Raw genomic sequence first — 9,971 nt, 5'->3', positions numbered from 1 at the left:
GAAAAATGTATTAAAGTGTAAAAAAAAGTTAAATGTTCATTTTTGATTGTCTTCAGACATACATTTTTAATTTTTAGAATTTTTTTAGCTTTTGGCTTCATAAAGAGACAATAAGCTACTGTGTTTATTTATTTATTTATTTTATAGATGAAGCTAAAACAAATGGATTTTGTATTGAGCTAAGGAAATTTCAGAAACCATCGGCCAGTTTTTTTTTTTTTTTCTTCTTGGTAAGTGAGTTTATGTCAGTCTATAGCTAAAGAAAAATCTAAATCCCAGAAATAGCACAAACCCCCAAGTACCCCCTAAACGTATCCAGTAATTGACCGGCATGGCTGTGGTCAATGATGAGCCAAGGGCACCGATAACTACTGGAAAATTAAATTATTCCTGCACCAGTGCGGTGAAAGTACTGAAGGATACGGCCTACGGAGGCTGAAATGTGACCGTTCCATTTGCTTTCAGACTCTCAGTCCGTCCTGTCCGGTGTGCACGCTTGGTTTAAAAACACTCACTTATAAGGCGAATGAATAATTAATTGTGAAGTGAGTGGGTGCATCCCTCAGCTTAAATGGATGCCATTTAAAACTGCGTCCACTTCTCGCCGCACAGGAGATCACTCAAGCAGCCGAAGAACTTACGTAACACATGTCTGCTGCACCATGGGCAGACATTTCTGACAGCTCGTGAGTAAAGCGGCTCACCATCAGTATGCAATGTTGTGCTCCTGCACTGCAACGTTTTCTGCATGTTTGGGTGACATAATGTGTTTCAAAACATCGGTTTGTGGATTTATTTTAACCTTGCAGGATCAAATTTGTGTTAAGGTTCTTTTACGATATGGTAAAATAATAAAAAGGGAAAAATAAATCATGTTTATTTACACTATGTGTATATATTCATACTACTTTGGTATCACAGTATGAATGTATTTAAGTTGTTATTACAAAATAGCTTCATTAATTGATACATTTCTATTATAAAACTGTAGTATCTTGCTAAAAACTTTAACATATATCAAAAGATTACCTACTATAAGTTATTGCACAAACGAATAACCTTTTATTAATTATTATTTTGTTACCTCATTATGTAACACATTCCCCTTTTTGGTATCAGCCACTGAACACAAGGCAATTAACATTCAGGGACCCTTTAATGCCAAGTATAGCTGAACGTCAGGACCTCTTAACCTGTTTCACTCCGAGCGCTGTTTGAAAGTCTTCAGTCTGAACACTGGCACACAGGAAATGGTGATGCACAGATAAAGAGATGACTGAGAAACCACAGATTAAATAAAAAGTTTAACAACCTTCTCTTTCTCTGAGGTTTTCCTGACAGTTGTCATCATGAAGATTTGCTTTCTGAGCTTCTGGTTGCTAAGAAAATTCCTGTTTGTGATCTTTAGTAAATTTGTTTTCAAGTTTTTTTCTGTACAACTCTTGAAGATTGACAAACTAATCTAATTATTTGAAAATGTCCTAAAAGTCATGTCAGAACATGGAAAATGACTAAACTTCCTGTGAGATTCTGTCTTCCAAACCCAGGGTCACAGAGTTGCTGGAGCCTATCACTATTAGGCAAAAGCAGGGCGCACCACAGACATGAAGCAAAAGGAAAATTAACTCCTTAACGCCTGAATTAATTTATTTTTTAGTAGATTACATTCAGGTAATTTTGAAGTTGAAATGGTTTGTTGCATATTTGAGACAACGGGTGTTTTAAAGGCAACTGGATCAGCTATTTTGGGTGTGCATGTGCTTTTATTCATTGTTAATTTCTTAGACAGACACAACAAAAAACTATTAAAAATAAGTCTATTAATACGTTTAATAATAGATAAATAGAAAGTGATTTTGAAGATTTAATGGTTTTTGGTAATTATTTTAAGTCAAGCTTTTTGGTTGGATTAGACCTATTGTAGACATTACAACAAACGGAAATATTAATAAAATCCAAACATGTATTTATGTATTTATTGACTTGTATTTAGTTAGTTGTATTTAAAGGGAATTGATCTGTATTTGGAAATAATCATAAATCCAATGCATTGTTGCTTTACACCAAAAGCTTTTGTCAGCAAAGGGAACTGAACACCTTTAAATGAAACTAAATGCATTAAAGAAACAAAGAATCCTTCATCTCAGCATTTACTGACTCCTTCTCTGTGCTGTCTGCAAGCAATCTGCCCTGAAATGTTTTCCCGCTGAGGCAATGTCCTCAGCTTATCAACGTGATTCGTCTTCTTGATTGCATGTCTTGAGGCGCGCGCACTGAATGGCGGGTAAAAGGCGCACCGATCTGCAGCATTGTCCATAAGAAAACATGGGGAGGGGGTAATGCTATTTATCTTCCTGACTATTTAAATGAAGTGGTGCAACAGCATGGAGGACAGACCCCCCCCACCCATCGCTGCTAAACAGTCTGACATTGCAACTGAAGCACAAAAGCAGCTGGAGAGGCTCGCCGTGGCGTGACTGGCGGCTGCAGATCATGTGGGCGTGTCCCTGCCGCTCTCCTGTGATGACACGTGGACGATCAGTCAATGGATGATGTGCGTTCAGACGCGCATCCAACAGTGAACTTTGGAGCTGTCCGTGGTGCTGAATCTCCATCTTTTCCCACGACCCGCCTCCACCTGCGCTCCCCGATGATCGATGCTCCGAACAGCGACGGGAGTCCGCAGTTCCAGCCGCCTGTTGGAGCCGGACTCTAGACTGTCTGCTGTCGAGAGATCATGGACGGAGGACGGATGCGATTCAGGGATGATTAGAAACTTGGCGCTGCAGAAATGTTTCTGAAGACGTCGTTTGGTGCTGGAACCAGATTCAGCCAGTAACCAATTTGCATCTAAGGAGGAAAAGAATGAAGTTCTCCTATTTAGTTTCCCTGCACGGATAAGATCATTTTATTCATTTTTATTTTTTAAGAAGAAGATCTATTTATCCTCCAAACCATGGCTGGCTCGATTGTTCTGGTCAACTCCGTGGTCCTGTTGCTTTTTGGCAGCGGTATGTTCTTGGTAGGAGCAAGTAAGTCCATTTTTATGCCTTTTTCTGCAAAATGCATTAAAGCTAAGTCCATATCCTCATATGTTTATGCTTCACATAACACAGAAAGTCATTCACGCAGGAAATATGTCTTTCTATTTGGGTTTTTACCTCGTTTTTCATGCAGAAAACAGACAAACATGTTATTTTAACCACAAAACAACAACATATCAGTCAAAAAATAAAGGTTCAAGTGCCCTACTTCATAAAAGTCAAATTCTCATCATGAAGGCACATCAGTTCTGCATTTTAAATCAATTTTCATCAAGGTTTTCTGTTCTTCTGAGTGTCTGCTAGAGGCATTCCCTTTACATAACTGCCAGAAAAACACTTGTTGTGGATCCAGCACAGCCTTTAGTGAAACTGCTGCCAACAAAAATATTATTCAGTCCTTTTATGTGCAGATATGTTTCATTTTCAAAAGCATGCTTGAAAATGGATATTTAACAGACTTTGCTTTTGTATGCTTTCACCTGGTTCTTTTAAGCTCTTTATTCCCTCTAGAAGAACAACAACTAAACATAAAGGAATATCCATCATTGTGTGTTCAAACCGTCAACTTTTTTAATGGTCTCTTTGTAAATGTGACAATTGTTAAATTTACAATCAGAAGAACAGAAAAATGAGTCAGAAAAAGGAATTTAGCTGTTACCAGGAGCAAAAGTAGCTGTTGAATTATTGACTGACTTTCCCTACATGCTACAACGCTGAAGCTTTTACAGTTTTGAGATGATACTATTGATATTCCACACACTGCTTTACTAAATACAGAAAAATAAATCCACACCACAATCTAAAAATTAAGTTTAATTCTCAGATTTACCATTTAATTTGCACTTATTTCATGTGTTCATCTATAATTACAAATGAAGGCTCTGGATAATGAATAATTAGCGCAATGAAATATAAAATAAATGGCGGCTACATTTCTAAATCTAAGAATGTAAGATAGGTTAATGAAATGGAATAATAAAAATAGAACAGTTGGCATCAAAACAACTGTTTGAGGTTCTCGTTTTGTCAAAGTGGGCAGCATTTTCCTTCATTCGTTTGTGAATAAGTTAGCATTTGGACACCAGTATTTACATTGGCACTCAAAAATTCCCGCACACATTACAAGCATTAATGCTGCGTCCGTCTGACAAATAAAACAAACGAGATCAGGTTTTATTGGCCGCGTGAAACAGCTGAGCTTAAATCAAATTGGCAATCTGCTCATTCATAAACTCATGACACATTTTTGACAAATAGCGGCTCAGTGCTGGAGCCAAAACCATTAGAGTGACAGCTTGTATTTGCTGAAGTTGACATAATGTAATCTCTTGTCACATGGGATGTATTTTAGACCCACCCACACAACAGACTGCAGTCTTTGAAAGGATTAAACAGTTGGATTTTTTGAGCATCAGTGAGGAACTCATAGTTTAGCTTCAATTAATTTTAGATGCCTGCAAAGCCAAAACAACTAGATGTGGATTTGAAGAAATCCCTACCTGTGTCATAGCTGTCATCCTGCATGGTTTTGAGATTAAAAACATTTAGAAAATGAAATTGCAATGATTTTAGATTCACAATTACAAACAAAATACATTTTATTTTTCACGTTTTATGAACGTAAACATGCTACATTTGATTTTTTTTAAAGTACCCAGTAGATAAAGGCCTCCCTAACCTTTTTGTAATGCAAATCAGAGCACATTGTTTGTCCGAGAACAATCTCCAGCCTCTCACAGGTTGACAGTATGCAGCCAGTAAACTAAACATTCTGCTTTGTAAGCAAAGGTAGCAAAAACAGCGTCAGGGCCCACACTGATAAATTCAGTCTGGGCTCCTTTCCATCCGACTTTTCAGAGACCCTGCAGCCCTCTCCCTATTTCTCCATGTGTACTCTAGCTAATGTCGGCTTTGGCTTTACATTGTGATTCATCCTGGCAGTTCTCCCACATCCAAAGTAGGTCCTACCCTTTTATTTGCTCTGACACACTCTTCGTCCTCTACGACCTATGGCGGTTTAATTTCAGCTCTGACGTAGCACTTTCTGTGAAGGGGGCCTTAGTCAGTGGTCAATTTTCACAATGACAATTATAGCTGACGACAACACCAGGCGAATAAGGAGTCCTAATGCACGACAGCATCTGAATTTCAATGGTTTTATCTCCATGAATCATTTTTTTGCAGTACGTAAAACAGAAAATGGTGACCAAAAAATACAGGTGTGTGCTGTAAAAGACATCAAGATGATTATTTACCCACCCAAATTGAAAATGAAGTTGTCCCCCTCATCAGGTTGTAATGGAAACCACATCATGTCGCATAAAGTGCCCCAACGTTAGCCGTGATTCATGAAATGTTTTCAGGGAGTTGTCACTTCCTCCATCATCGGTAAATGAACCGTAGGCGATGCACCAAAGAGACCAGCTGTGTTGGTGTCCGGTTGTCTCCCTCCACGCAGGAACACCGAGATCCAGAGGCACAAAAGTGTTGTGTCACATGTTGCACCTTTCTCTACATGGAGGGAGGGCAAACGCTAAAGCAAATTGCTGCTCTTTTAGTGGCCACAAAGCTGACTAATAATCTGCAGCAGTGATTAACAGCATCCCTTTTGGAAAAGAAATAAGACTGGATTTACTTTTTAAACCCCAAAAAAGGAACATAGAGTAAAAAATATGTATTGGTTTTGAGTAATGCACAATAAAGGAGAAGCAGAACAATGTTTACATTATTAATAGTCTGAACTCAAAATTGAATCGCTTTAGGCTCTTGTTAATTGAATCGAACAGTTTCAGGAAATTATAATCGATTTGGCACAGGCAGTCATGAAGCACAGCTAAAAGTCAACAAAGCTAAATCAGGGTCAGGCATTCAGGGGTCAAGCACGAGCATGAGGGCGTCTGAGAACAACCAGAGTGGTCAGGGTCCAGGCGAGGGTCAGGGCAGGCGGCAGACGAAGCCAGGTCAGATGAAACAGAAAATCAAGTTAGATTGAGAGCGCTCAGTGATACAGGCACAAACAAGACTTCGAACAAGACTCAGGTTGTGTCCGAATTCCCCCCCAACCCATAACTACTAAAGAACTATATAGTGTGGGACTATAGTGGCCTGGATTTTAAAGGTAATTCGGACACCATGCTCACCACTTTTCTTTTGTTTTTCTAAACGTTGGATATGATGTCAACGATTTCGTGAAGTGAAAATAAAAAAATACGAACATTTCACCATGTTTATTTTTGACTCCACTGTGTTCTGATGGTGAAAATGTGGATGGTTTATTCAAAAGTTGCATTTAAGCATGTTTATTTGTTCGAGATTGTTCGGCCACAATCCATTGAGGTCTATATTAGCTAATCTAGTGAGCATCAATGTACGCTAGTTTTTCGCAAAGACTTCTGGGAAATTTCAAGTGCACTCGATTTTGGAATTAGTAGATTCAAGCACTAGAAAACGGCGAACGCATTATATCGTAATGAGGGGGGAATTCGGACACAACCACAGATGAAATACTGCTGGGAGGGATTATTGATGGGAGTTTCAGCAGGGGCTGATGGGAAGTGAAGTGTGGAGAACCAGGAAGTGCTAGAACTCTGGATATAGTATTTCCCACTAAAGGCAAGAGAGGAAGACAGGGGACTGATTCATGACAATGTGGGATTTTGGTTATGAAAATGTAGTAGAAGGTCAATACTTTTGCAATTTAACCTTTCTATTTTTGTGAATCTGCTGCTCATAAATTACTATTTAGCTTTAAAGTTTCTGATCTTTTATTAACCCTTTAACACCTGAGGCGTCATCAGTGACGCTCAAACACAAAATCTTAAACTTACTATACGTTTTCAACCGTTTACACAATCAACAAAATTCCAGTAGGTTTCGAAGGAGAAAAGCGGCTCGTATGAGCCACTTTTCTCCTTCGAAACCTACTGGAATTACGTTGAACATGTTAACAGTTGAAAAGTTACAGTAAATCAAAGAACATAAACACTAGAGCTTAAAGGGTTAAAGTTTTGGCTTAAATTTCTTTATAAATGTCTTCAATTTAAAAAAAAAAAAAAAAACTTGCCACAAAAACCCTCAAAATTTGTTGTTGGAGTTCAGTAAGAATTTACTAAATTAAAGGACAATTGTGTTACTAAAGAAAAGATTAATTCCATAGAAAATCCGAAGCTAGCTTTGCGTTTCTTCCTTTAAATGTCTATTTTACAGTTTTCAATCAGCTCAGTGAACACAGTACCCTTTAATTAAATGGTTACTATGTGGTCAAAATGAGAAAGACAACCTTTTAACCTATTGATACCCGTGTCTTCTTTCAACCTCATCCAATTCATCCCCCTCCACCATCTCCATTAAATGTTAATTTCCTCGCAGGCTTTCAATCTTGACTGAAGAATAAGTCTGGCCTCTCATTCGGCTCTGTCACCCTCGCCCACAACACACACAACCACAAACCAATCTCTGGGGAGTTGAGCTGTGCTGGAGATTGACCCCAACTTCCTCTGCTTCATATTAGAAGGGGGTGTTGATGCTTGTCTTACATAAGGCCCTTAAAAACCTGCTTCTGCATCACCTTTTCTAACAGTCATTGATCTCATTTAGGGTATGAAACTCCCATTTATTTTGTGATGGACTTTTTTGGACACATCCCTCCTGGGGTCACAGGGGGCTTCCAAATTCAGACCTGCTCACCCAGGTGACCCGACGGGGAGTGATCATTTCTCAGCAAGTCCTACAGTCACCCTGATGGCCCTGTAAATCAGTGGAGGATTTCGGCCACTGACCAAAATCCAGCCAGAGCCGGAAAGTCCCAGATTATTGTTTAGAAAAATACACAATATTTAGGTTTTTGTGATCGTTAAAAATAATTTGGGAAATGTATATTTGAAATATTACAATAAATGAATTTCAACAGTGTCTATAAGTTTATTTCTTTTACTTTTTACAGCCGCAGTTCCTTTCAAAATAAAATATACTGAAAAAGATCCTGTTGCAGAAGAGTAACTTCAAAATAAAATGCAAGAGAGTCAAACATAATGTTTTTTGTCATCAGGATTTTGTTGCATCACCATCATTTTCGTCCTTTTACTGTCAACATTTAAAATAATATCCAATCATATATATATGTAATATCCAATTATACATAAAAAACCTCATAATATTAAATATTAAACTGAGTTTTTTATTCTCATTTTTTGAGATGTGAGGAACATAACACATTATTCTAAATCATTATGTATTTGTTCGAAACTTTGATCTCTTTAGCATCATTTGTTTAACTAACTTTACAATAAAAACACATTAAAAGAATATTTCTACAACATTTCTATAACAGTAAATCAAATTTTTTGCCTTCATTTTGCTCTGTGGTTTGACATATTAAAAAGATTTACGGAAATGGCAAAATGTGATTTTTTTTTTTTTTTTTTAATTTAAATTTTTTTAAAGTTAAAGAGCCACAATAAAGGAATAAAAGAGCCACATGAGGCTCTGGAGCTGAGATGTTCCTGAATTTTCTATGCTCTGGCCCTCTGGATTCTCTCTTCCTGTACAAACTCTGATGCTTCAGAAAGTGGAACCATTTCACGTCTAAGTCTGAGCTTTAAAACATTTCCTTAGCTACCAGTCATTCCATGTCCCCCGCAGGTCTTCCAGAGTTCACCTTCTCTTAGAAACAAGATGTTTTGTGTCTCAACGGCTGTAATTGGCTTCTTTTGTTCGTGTGCAGAACTCAAGGACTCTGAAACAGTTTGGCATGTGCTCCGACACATTTGGAGGACAGACAGAGGGCTGTGATTCAAAAGACAAAAAATAAAAGAGATTTAAATGTCATAATTTCATAGGAACAAGTTTGATTGACACTAAACTCTGAGTGTGTTGTGGGGCGTAAATTATGTGAGGTTGTAATAATTGATACTCAAAAGGTCACAGAAGTTTTGCTTCAATTTATTAAAGGATGGTTCAATCTCTAAATGTTATATGTAGTTATTTTGTGCTTTGATGTAATAGTTTTTTTGTCTTTCATAGACCCTTTTCCCACATCTTCACCCACTTTCCAGTAAATATTTTGCAACAACAAAAGCTTCAGTGACAGATTCCTGATTATCCCATCGTACCTGTCCATCTGACCGACTCTGCTGCTGCTGTAAAAGGTTCTCCGTTTGAGCTTTCAGCTGTTTTTTCACCTCGTTCCCATTTTGCAGCAAGCATGGTGGCCAAGACTTGAAAGATTCGTGCAAATTGGCAAAAGTGGTAAGGTTTGTGGGGTTTTGGCTCAAACGGTTTGGTCTGCGATGGTTCAGCGAACGTGTCAGCAGACAAAACGATAGTTAATTGGAGCCCTTTTGATCACCACGAACAGCCGTTCTTGTTAAAAGACTTCAATAAATGTTCTTTTTCTTTTAGTTTCATCTGTTGTGGACTATTAATAGATTTTGAACATTGAAAAACTTAAAAGAAAAGAGGACTATGAGCATTCTGTTGAGAAAACAAAAGGATGTTTAGAGGTTAAAGTTTACTTCTAATTCCTCGTTTCTTTGGAGTAATAGAAAATTTAAATCTCAATTCGAGTCACCGTATCTGTGGTGGAGTCGGAGTGCTAATGATTTGTTTTTCACTGGGTAGTTATGTGTCTGACCCTACACTGTGAGCCTCGTACGCCTTTGGGGACCCAATCATTGATTCTGTTGCAATAGCATGGCAAGGTAATTACTGCAATTTCATTGTTGAGGTTCTGTGCTGAATATCAAGATCTATTGATGTGATGAAAGAAAAAAATGAAACGCTTATTTTTAAAACTGCAGAAAGCACAGAAAATATAAAAAAAACATGGATTCACAACATACAGAAAGATAAACTAAAGTTTATCAAAACTGTTATAATTGTCCAAATATTGCACAAAAATTGTTTACGGTGGAATTAAAACGTGTTTCT

The 9,971-nt window shown here is 37.7% G+C and overlaps 1 protein-coding gene across 1 annotated transcript in view; it reads left to right on the top strand.

Moving 5' to 3' along the window:
- Positions 1-2,300: 2,300 nt before the first annotated feature.
- Positions 2,301-9,971, top strand: part of fndc4a (fibronectin type III domain containing 4a) — a gene marked incomplete in the record, with an annotated part of 21,404 nt that continues 13,733 nt past the window's right edge. Inside the window, 1 exon segment of the mRNA XM_024291889.2 lies at positions 2,301-3,032. Coding sequence (XP_024147657.1) covers positions 2,957-3,032 — 76 coding nt within the window.

This window comes from Oryzias melastigma, linkage group LG24, assembly GCF_002922805.2.
Source record: "Oryzias melastigma strain HK-1 linkage group LG24, ASM292280v2, whole genome shotgun sequence".
Taxonomy (NCBI): Eukaryota; Metazoa; Chordata; class Actinopteri; order Beloniformes; family Adrianichthyidae; genus Oryzias; species Oryzias melastigma.
Note: the sequence above shows the minus strand (reverse complement) of the source record. Positions and strands in the feature narration are given on the sequence as shown.